Source organism: Macaca thibetana, chromosome 9 (genome assembly GCF_024542745.1).
Source record: "Macaca thibetana thibetana isolate TM-01 chromosome 9, ASM2454274v1, whole genome shotgun sequence".
Classification (NCBI taxonomy): domain Eukaryota; kingdom Metazoa; phylum Chordata; class Mammalia; order Primates; family Cercopithecidae; genus Macaca; species Macaca thibetana.
In genome coordinates this window covers 110,332,870-110,347,257 of record NC_065586.1, presented here as the reverse complement: position 1 = coordinate 110,347,257, position 14,388 = coordinate 110,332,870, and the positions used below count along the sequence as shown (strand labels likewise).

Here is a 14,388-nt window from a genome sequence, read left to right as displayed (position 1 = left end):
GCCATGGACTGGAGAGCATGAGGCAGAGCAGACCAGGGGGAGTTTAACACCGGCGGGCAAGCTGTGCACTCCAGGCAGGAGGCAACCAGCCCATGTGACAGCCCATCAAGATGGCGACACTGGGAGTCTGCAGTGAAATGGCAGAGCCAGATCACCCACAGTGAAGGCCACCAGTGGATAAGCCCCTGCCCACTCTCAAAGCAACTTCCCAGTAACTTCTCAGTGCCCCATCTTAAATACAGGAACCGCACAGGATCACCAGAGATTTGCAGAAAGCTTCTAACATCACAGAGGAGACCAAAACAAAATAGGACCTTAGGGAAACCAAGGCAAAGGAGGAACATGACAATGAACATTAGAAGACTGACAGTAATATCCTTGGAGAAATACATTCCACGCTTGAAAGAACAGGGTAGTATTAAAACACATAGACATGAAAAACCAAAAAAAAAAAAGCTATTGAAATTTAAAATGTGATAGAAATGAAAACCTAAATTAAAAAAGTTGGAAGGTGAAATTGAGGAAATCTCTTTAAAAACAAAAAAGATGAGAGAAGAGGACATTTAGCAGAAGAGTCCAAATTAAGCATTAGAAGACTTGGAGCTCCTAACAGAACAGAAAACAAAAGGAACTAAAAGCATTAATTCAGGAAAGTTTCTCAAACTGAAGCTCATGAATTTCTAGACTTAAGGGGTCCACCCACTGAGTGCCCAGCAAAATAGTAGAAAAAGAAACACCATACTAAGGTCACATCATAAATTTCACAACAGGTGAAGAGAACACTAACTGTTCCAGAAAGGGGGAAAAAACATACGAAGTTTGTGGAATCCAGAATAACATTGATCTTTTGACCAGAAACACCAACAGCTAAAACACAATAAAAGCAGTGCCTTCACAGTTGTAAGGGAAAAACCATTTCCAATCTAGAATTCTATATCCAGGCAACCTATCGATTAATGATTAGGCTAAAGACTTTTTCAAACATAGGAGGTAACAGAAAATGTCTTACATGCACCTTTTCTCAGCTTCTGGAGGACAGGATCCGCCCAAATACTAGAGTAAATCAAAAGGGAAGCCGAGGATCCAAAAAACAAAGTGGGAGGAGGGAGGAAGAAATCTAGCTAACATGGTGTGGGGGGCAGAAGCACCATCCAGGAAATAAGGGGGTCAGGGCTGAAACGATCTCAGCATGGTGAGGAAAAACCCAGGATAACAGCTCAGGTCTGGAGGACAAGCAGCCTGTGCAGAAGCAGACTGGAAGGCTGAAGATGCCTCCAATATGGTAATAGTTGATAAAGTACATGTTGTGTTCTTTGCAGGAATTTGCACTAATGCAGAGCACTAGAAATAATTAGTGAAAGTCTATAGAACACTAACAACAAAAGTGGCAAACGAGAATGTAACTGTAATACACTGCACAGCTCAGCTGTGAACAGTGCTCATGCAGTCCTAATGCAGTAAGGCAGAATACTTACAGAACCAAAAATTATTATTTATCCTGGGAAGAAAGGGAAAGTGTAGATCCAGTTCTCATACAAAAGAAAAACAAAACTATGCGTGATATCTGCAAGACCATGAAATTTGAAGGTCCCCAACTTGTGCACCCTGAACAAAAGCAATTTGATGCCCATCTAACCACAAAAATGCCTTTGTGAGAGGTTTGGGATACAGATGGGGGTTCTGAAACGCCATTGGAGCCCAAGATTGAGGAAGGCTCTTTGAGAAGGCAGGCCCATGCCCCAGTGGCAGACTTTCAAGACCCTGTTCCTAGCTACTGACTGGAAGCAGCCCTGTCCCCAACTGATCTCAGCTCTTGCCCCATGTGGCTGCCATCCTGCCACCAGCCACCTCTGCCCAGGGACTGGCAGGAGCCATACTTATCCATGACCCCCAGTAACAGGCCTGCCAATTGGACCTGAGTGCGGACCATGAAGCAGCACTGTAACCTGGCTCCGCTCCACTTAACCTTGATCCCAGAAGCAAATCCAAGTGTTATTTATATTAGCATAGGAAATTTATTAAAAAGAGATATTAAAACAGAGAATGCTCAAAGTATACCCTCATCAATGAGCCTGACTCCCTGAAGCATTTCATCCTTCTTTTAGTACATTCACGTATGGAACCCTATGAATTCTTTGCAACCCCTCCATAAATAAGTGTAACGTGACTGATCCATTAGAAGTGTGGTTATCTCGAGCTGGTTATCTGTAAGTACTGACAGATTTGTAGAAATCTACCTATATCCTTGCCTAAAAATAATCTATATAGAATCGAAAAGCTGAATGACCAATATATGAATTAAATCCACATGACTGCCTTCCTTAATTTCTCTCCCTAAACCAAATGAAATAAGCAGCTAAAATACCAAAATCTACATAGTATCATGTAAAAGAAAACAGACTAAATACCTTTCCTCTAATATTTTCCCTAAAACAACCTTACTTGTGTATTTGGCACAGCATGCATCTCCAATTCTTGGTCTATAGGGTGGTCGACTTTTCGGAGCATTGCAGTATTCTAATAATTCAGCTGTCAATATGCACAGCTTTTCCTGATTTTCTAAAATATACAAAAGCAATCTTTTGTGAAGAAAATTTCAAATGCTACTATTAACAGTATACAAAAGAATGGCAAGTCTAATCAATTTAAAAACCCTTTGTGTATTAAAATATGCATACTGAAAATATACGCACGTATATAAAATATACATTATATTTGAAAATAAATATACCCACTATTGGTTGCCATTTGCAGAAGGTACGCAATCAATACTGGGAGGGGGCAGGGAGGAAGCCTCCGGTGGATCAATTGCTTGATCAGGGTGGTTATACTGGTTTGTTCACTCTGTGAAAACTTACTAAGTTGTATTTTTACAATTGTTTAGTGTACTTTTCACAGTGAGTGCTATACTTAATAAAACTATCCTCAATAGCATTTCCAATTCATCATACCACATGTTGTCAGAATCAACCCTAAGCTCCTGCTTTTTGGTACACAGAATAAAGATCATTTTGTAGTATTAGAGATACATTTAAGAGCAGTTATTGGCATTACCACAGTTCTAACTTTGAAAATTTGAAACAAAAGGTTCATTTTTTTCAGCTTTAAAAGTGCCTGCAAATTATTCTAAAAAGCACTCAACTTGCATCTTCAGATACTACAAGGATAAAGTCATATACATTTAAGGGATTCCTTAATTGTAACTTTCACGAAAGAACAAAAGAAAATTAAAAATAAATTTTTATGTGCTACTTTTCTTCAAGATTCGTTCTACTATGAAACATTTCTCTAAGTCTCTAAGGTGTAGTAAAGCTATGATTACGAATGGATTACAAAGTCTTTCGATATATCTAAAGCACTAAATATGATTCAATATAGAGAACGTGTTTTTAAACAAGAAATTATACAGTAATTAAGGACACTTTTGTTATAAAAAGCTGTAGACCAGGCCACTGGGCAGGCAGGTGCTGACTGTAGTAGGGCTTCCCTTCAAGTTCCCACTTGTGTTTCGTAACTAAATTGGCCTTAAGTGTTATGATCAGTTCTTCCTTAAAACAGTGAGCCTCTTCTCCCCTTCATTTCCTAAGGAATTCAAGACCGGCACTTCCATTTTACAGTTTAAAAGACGAGCGTAAATATTTCTCAAATTTTGGTTTCTTACCTGGCATCCCGTTTGGTAGAGCATAAAACAAGTTTGGGCTTATGATTTCTAATACATTTGCTTGCACAGTTTTATTAACTGGCAATTCTATCGTCTTCCATTGCTCAGCTGAAGCGGTAGCTGGAAGCATACAAAACACAGGTCTCACACATGGAATAAAAAAAAAATGTACTGTTGTTTTCCTCAGTAACATATTTAATTCAATCATTTGTTCATCAATTGATTATCAACATTTCCAAATCCCCAAAATAAAAATCTGTATTTTCACAAAACAATCTATTCCATTTGAGGGATTGTGTGGGCAGTACAAAAAAGTTCAGTCTACAATGAAATCCTTGAACTATTACACTCCTGTAGTGTATTTCTCTATATTTCCATCTCTGTCAAATACTTAATTCTTACAATTTACTCAAGCTTCTAAGGGAGATTATCTCTGTATAATATATGTTTATCTGATAATTACATTGAAATGAATGTTTGTTCAATAAAATAATTATCTTTCAATAATATAATTAATATTAACCTACTAATCTATGTCCGTAAAGCCTATCTCTACAGGAAAATTGTCATTTATGACGGAATAATTTTCAGTCTCTGAGAGCAAAGAATAACAAATTTAAACAAATAAAATGGTTTTAAAACGTTACCTTGAAGTCCCTGTATACGAACTTGAAGTTCATGTTTATTAACAAGTCTGTCATCTGGTAAGTCTTTATGTGGTGAAGCAGATTTTAAAACCAGATGTTCATCAATCAGAACATCACTGATTATTCTGGGATAACGACTGGAAAGATCAGTGAGTTCAACTCCTGTCCCATTTTCAGTGACTTCAACCACTCTGGCTTGCAATTTTACCCCAGCAACACACATCTGGAATCTTGTTATGGCTTCTTCAGACCAATGTTTGTTTCTAGACTGTATATCTGGAAAATAAGGACAGCAGTAAAAAGAATCCTATGCACAAGCTTCAGTTTTGCTTTAGTAGTACCCGTACCCAGGACCAGGTCTTTGCCAAGTTTACTTTCAGGTCAGCAAACCTGAGTATCTTCAATATTCAATTACACACCTACATCTTGCATGCCTGACTTACGGATAATGCATTTACTAATACACTCTAGGGTTTTAGGAGGCTCAGGATCTTTCCTTACTTTCTCTGCTAACGTATCTTTACCTGGCATTTTCCAATAGAAAAAGGAGTACTGTTTTAGAATTCACCATCATGTTCTGAGTTAACCATTATGCTGGTAGAAGATGTCAGCTGATATACTGCCACTTTTGTGGACAGTTTTCTAGTAACATCAAAATGTTTTTCATTATGTAAGCAAAAATTATTTTTCTTGGATAACTTTGGCTTACACCCTTGTTTTCTTAGCAGCGATTTTCAAACATGAACACGTATCTCAATCATCCAGAGGCCTTGTTAAAACACAGACTGTGGGGCCCTACCCAGAGTTTCTAATTTTTGTAGGTCTGATCTAGGGTGGGGGCTGAGAATCTGCAGTTATTAACAAGTTCCCATGTTGATGTTGCTGGTTTGGAGGCCATAATTTAAGCAGCGCTGGAATAAAATATGGTAATTAAGAACAATAATCTGGGCCAGGCACAGTGACTCATGCCTGTAATCCCAGCACTTTGGGAGGTGGAGGCAGGCGGATCACCTGAGGTCAGGATTTCAAGACCAGCCTGACCAACATGGAGAAACCCCGTCTCTACTAAAAATACAAAAAATTAGTGGGGCGTGGTGGCACATGCCTGTAATCCCAGCTACTCAGGAGGCTGATGACGTAGGAGAACCGCTTGAACCCGGGAGGCAGAGGTTGCAGTGAGCCAAGATTGTGCCATTGCACTCCAGCCTGGGTAACAAGAGTGAAACCTTATCACAAAAAAAAAAAAAAAAGAAAAAAAGAAAAAAAAACCCAATAATCTGAAACATATTGTGAAATAAATAGAAACAGATTAGCAGAAGAAATAAATCCATCTGTGCTGCCTGACTTTACCACTGTTCACATTTTGGAATCCAACCACCCATACTTTTTATGTGCAGATGTCCAAAATACACACATGCACATATACACATACTCTCTCATATATTCTATTATAAAGTTTTTATAATAACTGCTACTATAGGTATAATGCCAAGCACTGTTAAGTGCTTTATATTTTTCTCTTAACAACTCATTGAGGAAGGTAGGAATAACTTCCAGATAAGGAAACAGAAGCACAGCAAGTTTAAATAATTTGTCTAAACATCTCATAGACAGCAAGCAGCGGTTGGCTCTGAAGTCTGTTGTCTTCATCACAACACTCTTTGATAACCTGTTTTCTTCACTTAAATCATGAACAATTCTTATCAATAACACATATTTAACATCATCCATAATGACTGTGCAATAGAGAGTTAAACAGGCAGAACTTTGGGTGCCAGACCCTGTCCTAAGCCTTCATTTAATCCTCCCAACAACCCTACGAAATAAGTACTATCATTATTCATTTTATGGATCATTTACCCAATCCGCTATTATTGACTATTTATGTTATTCTGTCATTATTAACAGCAGTGTAATCATTATTTTTGTAACTTACTCTGTGCAATTCCTGGATTTCTCCGGGAAAAATTACTAGGAGGAAAATTACTAAATCAGAAGGTATGAACACTGGAGGTTCTTAAGGAATCCTGCCAATGCCTTCCAGAGGATCAAGGAGTTTTTATTCCCATGGTCAGGAAAGCAGCTGCTTCCCTACTCTGACAACACTGGACGTTTTGGCCAATATGGTAAATAAATTTCTAAGTTTTATAATAATATGAAGCAGGATCTTCTAACTCACATAAAATGTTAACATTGTAGATATTAACACTTACATTATATGCCGCAAGTATTAGAAAGTAGTTGAGAAAGTTTCTTATGGTATACCATACCTGCTAACCGGCACCGTATCCCCTGAAAGGGGAGGTTTAAAAATGTTGATGATATCATTCGGAGTTCATCTGCAGTAACTTCTTCGATGTTTCCATAATCCACAAAATGTACTTTAACATTTCCATTTGGTAAGATTTCCTTGACTAAAGCACGATACCAATTACCATCACCTAGGTTTAACACACAGTTTGTGACATGGAACATTTCCTTTCTATTGGCACTTGAAATACCTATCTTGAAAAAAAGCCACCCTTTGTCTAAAAGCAGGTAATAAATTTGCTTACTTCCCCAAATCATGCCTTTCATTTTTCAAAATTCCAAAATCTCTAGAATGAAAGAATTCTCAAAATCTATTTTTAGACTATCGCCAAAATGTGTAGTACCATACTTTTACATTTGATATGAATTAAAGATTTCATTCACAACCTATCCAATAAACAGAATGTGAAGGTGAAGGTAAGACTTGAATATACTTGTCAGTTTTGGAGATGCGTAATACTCTTAGCACTAATGGCTCAGATTATTTTACTTGTTATGTGGTAAAATAAGTACTAAATAGTAAAAAAATTATTGTAATGAAGATGTCTCAAATAGATTTCCAAAATACTCTAAACACTTAGAGTGACAGGAAACACCCTGCAGTGAACAACTCTTCCATGAGCTAACTTATTTTAATATTACCAGAAATTCTGGAAAGAAAAGCATTAAAATAATGTTTAATGAAGTTTAGGCAACAAAGCATCACTTGGAGATTCCTTGTTACAAAGAGAAGGAAAAACACATGACATCGTAAGCATTCATTTAGTCTTGGCCATGAAAAACATTTGCTTAAACATTAAGAAAATGTGCACTAAAAATAAGAGTTGAATGTTAAGAAATGTAAGGTTCTAAAAGTCAAGATTACATCAACTGCAACTTACCGGCAAAAAAAGCACAACAAGGTTGTCCTATCTCTGCCTTGAAACCATTAGGTAACTTCTGCTGGCAATGTTCTGCTAATGACTTGTTCAAATCATTCAGTTTCTTTAAATCTGAAAATAAAATACATATAGGATTAAAAAATTAAGAACATATTAAAAAATAACACAGATTTTCCTTTAAAGTCAGAAAATGTCATGATCATAAAAATCACAGGTACCGCCCCGAACTACTATTAAGTCTACCCAATGCTTTTCCTTATTAAAAAACCATTGGGCAAATAAGTTACTTAGTTAATACTCTCAATAAACCCAACACCAACGATTTACTGAGCAAAAAGAAACAATTAGAGCATGATCATCAGTACACTCAAGCATTAACTTTGCAGAGAGATAAGAAAACAGCATACAAGCCCATACAGACGCTACATAAAAGCTGTCCTGAAAGTGACTATAATCACTAAATGGATGGCACAGGTAACGTGTAAGAAGTCAGAGCTCATGAGCTCTGCATGCTGGAGGTTTCATAAAGAAATTCGAAGTACACCACATTTGCAGGAGAGGGTATTTCCAGAAGGAAGACATGGCTGTCAGACAAAGGACAGAATTATGAAATTAGGCAACCAAAAGTGGGCAGCAGGCTAGCGAAGCACAGAAGTGGAAAAGTGGCCACTGGAGAGTGACATTGGAGCTGTCCCTGCAAAATGCAGACCACGGAGAGCTTCTGAATGCAGAAGGGATCTGAATCACTTAGTAGTAGTAAAATAAAGCAAATGCCTTTTATGTATGTAACAAAGGCTCACTTACTAAAATGGAAAACAAATTCTAATGTTTCAGAAGTTTCGCCTTTCAGATTAGCCTAAATACAGTTTAAGGACACGCGATAGACAATGATACACTGCTGCTGGGGGATTGTTTGCCTGGCCTCTGAAGAACACTAGCTCTCAAAAGCACAAACACACATATTCCTTTGACCTAATACTCTAGTTACAGTTTCAGCAACTTGTCCCAGGGATCTACTCCTAAAGTAAAAATCACAGTACAAGGATTTGTTTTAGTAATAAAAGCTTGGAAACCACTAATTCTGTACTTATCCACACTTACTAGTGTGTATTTATCCACACTAAGTAGTATTTATCCACACTTAGGTTAAATCTCACAACTATGGGGTGAGACAGGACCCTATCTCTAGTTTAATGTCCTTATTATCTAGTTTAATGTCCTTATTATCTAGTTTAATGTCCTTATTTAACAAAGAAAAACCAAGATTTGGAAAAGTTAAGATCAATGATGCTCACCAGAATGGCTCAAGCAAAAAAGAAAACACACAATGTTTGTGAGGATATGCAGCAACTAGATGTTAACTTAGGTTAATTAAATTAGGATAAACCGACTCAGTGGAGTATCATGTAGCCATGAAAAAGAAGAGAGACTAAACAGCAATGTGGTATCACAGAGTGGCTCCTGAACAGAAAAAGGACACTAGTGGAAAATCTAGCAAAAACCAAATAAAGTTTGGAGTTCAGTTAATAGCAATATACCACTGTTGGTCTCTTCGTTGCAACAAATGTGCCATGATCACATGCTAACTCAGGAGAAGCTGGGTGAGGGACATACAGGAACTCTATGTACCATCTTTGTGATTTTCTGTAAACCTAAAATTATTCCAAAATAAAAACTTATTTAAAAAGAGACTAAACAGTATGTGACCTGATATCCAAAATGTAGTGGAAGAAAAAATGCAAAACTTACCATTTTATACTATTTATAGATATAGAAAAGGATTATATGTACTCATACAAGCATATGTATAGAGTATCTCTGAAAAAAATATTTGGAAAATTGAGAAGAGGAACCACGAAACTTACTTTCCACTATATACACTTTTGTAACTTTTGAAACATGTTTTCATGTTTCCTTCTTCATCTTTAGACTTTTTAGATTATGTTTGTATAATCACCTATAAAAATAGGTGCCAAAAATACAAAAGAAAAAAAAAAATACTTGGGTGTGGTGGCACGCTCCTATGGTCCCAGCTACTCAGGAGGCTGAGGCAGGAGAATTACTTGAACCTGGGAGGCGGAGGTTGCAGTGAGCCGAGATTGCCCCACTGCACTCAGGCCTGAGCAACACAGCGAGACTCCATCTCAAAAAAAAAAAGAAAGAAGAAGTAATGATGGGAGGGGATAGGAGGGAAACTTCTGAGATACTGGTAATGTTTTATTGCTTGACTTAGAGGCTGGTTATATAAGTGTGTGGAGATTGTGATAATTCATTATGTTGTACTCCTATATACACATTTATCTATATGTTACATTAATACTTCAATACAAGTTAAATTTGTTTTTTTTTTTTGTTTTTGTTTTCCAGAGACAGGGTCTAGCTCTGCTGCCCAGGCTGGAGTGCACTGGTATGATCAAGGCTCACTGCACCCTTGAGTTCTTGGCCTCGCCATCCTCTTGCCTCAGTCTCCCAGTGTTGGGATTATAGGAGTGAGCCACTATACTAGGCCGAATTAATTTCTGTAAATGAATTTAGGAGATACTGTATGACATGTAAACTGGTTTAAATATAAAGAGGCATTGTTGAAAACAGAAATAGTGGCTTAAAAGAGAACAAAAGCTAACTACGTATAACCAAATCTTTCTTGGAAATACAAATACCCACTTGGCCCTGCTTGGAAAGAGGTACTTTTATTACTCAGTAACAAACTCCTGTGAAGTTATTATCTATGCCAATGTATTTGTAAAAAGAAACAAATGACAAGGGTCAACTTACCATCCTCTTTAAGCACATGGCAATAAAATTCTCCAGGACTATATATCACACAGACCACAACATCTACTGTTTGGTCAACAGCAAGCTCAACCCATGTCCACTCCAATGGATCTACTTTTCCTTCCACACCCAAGGGAACTGTGAAAATAATTAAACATTAAATGGACATAGTGGAGGAAGGATGTAGCAAGGTTGGGGTGGCTGAGGAATTCGCTTTTGAAGAACTGAATTTCCACTGACTTTTTAAGTGACTTTATAGGAAAACTAACCTTAAAGTCAGTCTTACAATTAATTATCTAAGTGATTTCAGATTTACATTTCTGATCATCAGCTGCTGACAACCTATAAAACTCACCATAAAATTTTATTTTTCAAACATTCTTACAGGTACTTAGATGAATGCTTGATTTAAAAAGATGAAAGGCTTTCAACATAAATTCTTTTTATAAGTACAAAAAACTATAGAACCGTCTGAACTCCAGAACAGGCATTATCCAGTAAACATCTGACTTACCACTGTCTTCTTTCACGTCACTGGGTTTATCTGTCACCATCCTCTGTTCTCCCACAGCAAAGCCTGCATCTATGAGAACTCTGCTAACACTGACATGAGGCGTCTCGGATTTATCAATAAGCTCCACCAGGGAACTGTTTTCCAACTTGTCCACCACTTTCACTGTGATTATTTTGTTCTGCACAAGTTTTTTCATGAGACAAATAGCTTCTGGAGTCCAAATTCCTAATGATGGCTTTACTCCTAACAAAGAATTTTGAATGAATGTTACAATTATTCTTAAAGCACTTAGAAATTTAGCTCCTAACTTCCCCACGTTAAACTTAAGAAACCTATGGCAAACACTGGAAAGGAAACGTGTCACTTAAGAGGAACATAAAAATGAACACATAATTAACAAAGAAAAGGCCTGCTGGTGTGCAATGGCTCATTCCAGCACTCCGGGAGGCCGAGGCAGATTTGAGACCAGCCTGTGCAACATGGCCAGACTCACATCTCTACCAAGAAAAAAAAAGAAAAAGAAAAAGCTTGTAAAAAGCTTCTATAATATGTAAAACAAAAACCACGTTAATTCCATTGATATACAATGTCCAGAAACACAAATCTACAGAGCCAGAAATTAGATTAGTTATTACCTGCAGAGCAAGGACTAACTATAAATAGGCACGAGAGACCATACCGGGCTGATGGAAACGTTCTAAATCAGATTATGGTGATGTCTGTACAACTCAGTAAATTTACTGAGAATTATTGAATTGTATAGTTAACATCTAAAGTGAACACTATGGTAGGTAGGTAAATTATAGCCCAATAAAATAAAGCCACAAACAAAAGTATGAAACCATCTCTGAAGAAGTACTGGTCCCTCATAAACATACGAAACACTGGTGGCACTTACAACTCGACCCTGAAAGGGCACTTACAAATCAGCAATCCAGGAGTTATGCTTCAGTCAGTTTATGAAATGCAAGGGCCAAGTAACTTACAAAAAAAATGTTTAGCCTCACTAGTAATAAGGTGAATTGAAATGATTTCACCTTTAGCTTATCAAAATTGGCCAGGATGAAATAATATGGAAGCATCCCTTTGATGCACCAATGTGTACGAGAACGGACTCTCTCATACTTTTTTGCTGGGTATGTAAACTAGGTCAACCCTTTCTGGAAGAAAATGTACAACGTGTATTACAAACATGAAAAGAAGGAGACTGACTGACTTGTTCCACTTGTGGGAATGTAGCCTAAGGAAGTATTTTGGGATATAACTACATTTTGCAACATAGCCTAAGGAAAAGATCTTGGATATGCTGCAGATGTAATAATAATACCCTTCTGAGATAGGATATTCTTTCTAAATTATGGTATGTTTGAATGAAGCCAACTGACTGACATGGAACGAAATCTCTGATCCTAGTGGGATAAATGACATATACAGTAACTTTTAAGCATCTGATCATGTTGTTTTGAGAGCCAGCTTTTCCCTATTTCATTTCTCTCTTCATGTTTTCATGTTTCTTCATCTTAAGAATTTTTAAAGAATATGGAGGCTATAAAAATTTCATACCTGCTAGCACACACTTTACAGCTTGCATTGGCAATTCCAACAACTTTGGGATTATGGGACAAAGTCTCATCAAACTAAGGATTTCAAAGTTTCCATAATCTACATATCCGACCAGTACAGATTCTTCAGAAGCGTAAGCCAGAACGGAGGCACGGTACCACTGATCATCCTCTGAAAAAAGGAGAGACTCAATCTCAAATGATTTTTCCACTGCAGATGTAAACAAAAACCTTTCCTCCTCAAATTAGAGATGGTCATTTATAGATTTTTCTTTGATAGATATCAAGCTTATAGAACAGTATGTTTACTAATTTTGCTTATCAGAAGCCTTCAACTCCTAAAACGTAACCTTTATTAATAGCTTACTACAGTAATTATGTCTTATGCTGTCATTATTAGTTTACATGTCTTGTCTCTCCAGTAGTTAGCTCATTAGGACAGAGAACATAACCTGATCATGTGAATCACAAGGTCTCAATACATGAAGCATTCAACAGCAAGACTAGTTTTAAAACACCTGGCAAACATGGGTCAACCAGACTCCACTAACCAAGTAATGAGTTTACTGAAGGATTACTGCATCTCCCCTTCCATGAGGCCACTGGGCCTCTCTTTGGCAGAGAGTAACAGAACCTGGTTATCACAAGGCAGGCCATGTGCCATCCAAAGGCTGCACCATGACAGCTCCACACTTCCAGGCCCTCTTGCTATTTCAATAAAACCGGTGAAGATATGAACCTGGGAGGTTCCACATCCACCTATTAGCTTAAACAGAATTATCTTCACCAGTCCCCAAAAACCAAAAGGCTGACAAAATAACCCAAAATACCTCCTTTATATCTCCACCTCCTTGACACACACAGGCCCTCTGCCCTTACCCAGGTTAGACCACACTCCTTTCAACCAGTTTAATTTGATCTATTTAAAAACATGATTGGTTCACTGTAATATTCAAACTTTAAGTCCAGCCATCAGTGCAAACCAAAGACTCTCTGTTTCAACAGTTTTTACTCAATTGTAAGTAAAAAATAAATAAAAATGAATTTTAAAAATCAGTAATACTCTTTCCTTACCTGAGAACTGAGCACAACATATATCACCAATGGCTGGATAAAAATCAGAGCGTGGAGGCAACTGACCACAGTACTTGCTAAGCGATGCCTGAAGTTCAGCAAGCTTTCCTGAAGATAAAGATGACATTTAAAAAAAAAACACGCATCTATACATTATTTCTACATGTCATCTCTCGAAGTACTTTAGCTTGATAGAGCAAATCAAGAAAATTGACTTACGGCCACTTTGCAGTTGCTGACAAAAGAAGTCTTCCGGTGTTTGAATGTGGGCGACCACACCACAAAACTTATCACCCACATTCAAAGTTAACACTTTCGGGATCAGGTCACTTTTGTCTACGACAATTTTGTTTTCAGTTGTCATTTTTCCAACATCTTCAGGATCACCTTATCAGAAGAAAACGGAAAAGTAAGGCATTTTGTTTTCATCCAAAGTAAAAAAAAAAAAAAAAATTATGCATGCTTTAATCATTTTAAAAAGAGTACGACCACGACTGCAAGGTTCCTGGAAGATGGCAGTCTGAGAGGTCATAGTGGTTCTTCTTCCCAATAATAAATGTTTATAAGGGCAGTCTTCAATGTCACCAAAAGCTAGACTGGTCCAAGATAGAAAATCAGCGACTTATAAAAGACAAGTTCAGATCCAATTAAAATGCTCTATAATACACTCTTTATAGTCCCTAAAAGAGTTCAAGAAAATGCAATTTGGAATAGATACCCTCTCATTATACTCAAGTAGAAACACATCAGATTACATTAGGACCTACTACTCACTCTAAGTGAAAATGATAAACCCCATAGGGAACAATTTATTAGGATAAAATTGTTAGAAATTTAAAATGCATTCAACAGTTCAAAAAAGATAAAAGCAACATAAGTAACAAGTCAAGAGAAAAATAATTAGGGCTAACCTAAGAGTTTAAGAAGGAAAGGCTTCAAAAGCACAATGAAAAATAACTCAGAA

The 14,388-nt window shown here is 37.2% G+C and overlaps 1 protein-coding gene across 4 annotated transcripts in view; it reads right to left on the bottom strand.

Annotated features, from left to right (window-relative positions):
• The window catches only part of TDRD1 (tudor domain containing 1), a 54,767-nt gene that overhangs the window by 9,278 nt on the left and 31,101 nt on the right, over positions 1–14,388 (bottom strand). For all 4 annotated transcript variants that reach the window (XM_050803099.1, XM_050803097.1, XM_050803098.1 and 1 more), the window contains exons 12-21: positions 13,644–13,811; positions 13,425–13,532; positions 12,352–12,522; positions 10,789–11,031; positions 10,275–10,412; positions 7,500–7,610; positions 6,579–6,749; positions 4,309–4,584; positions 3,662–3,781; positions 2,443–2,559 (exon numbers count right to left, since the gene is read on the bottom strand). In XM_050803099.1, the coding sequence (XP_050659056.1) occupies positions 2,443–2,559; positions 3,662–3,781; positions 4,309–4,584; positions 6,579–6,749; positions 7,500–7,610; positions 10,275–10,412; positions 10,789–11,031; positions 12,352–12,522; positions 13,425–13,532; positions 13,644–13,811 (1,623 nt within the window). The remainder of the gene's footprint in view (positions 1–2,442; positions 2,560–3,661; positions 3,782–4,308; positions 4,585–6,578; positions 6,750–7,499; positions 7,611–10,274; positions 10,413–10,788; positions 11,032–12,351; positions 12,523–13,424; positions 13,533–13,643; positions 13,812–14,388) is intronic.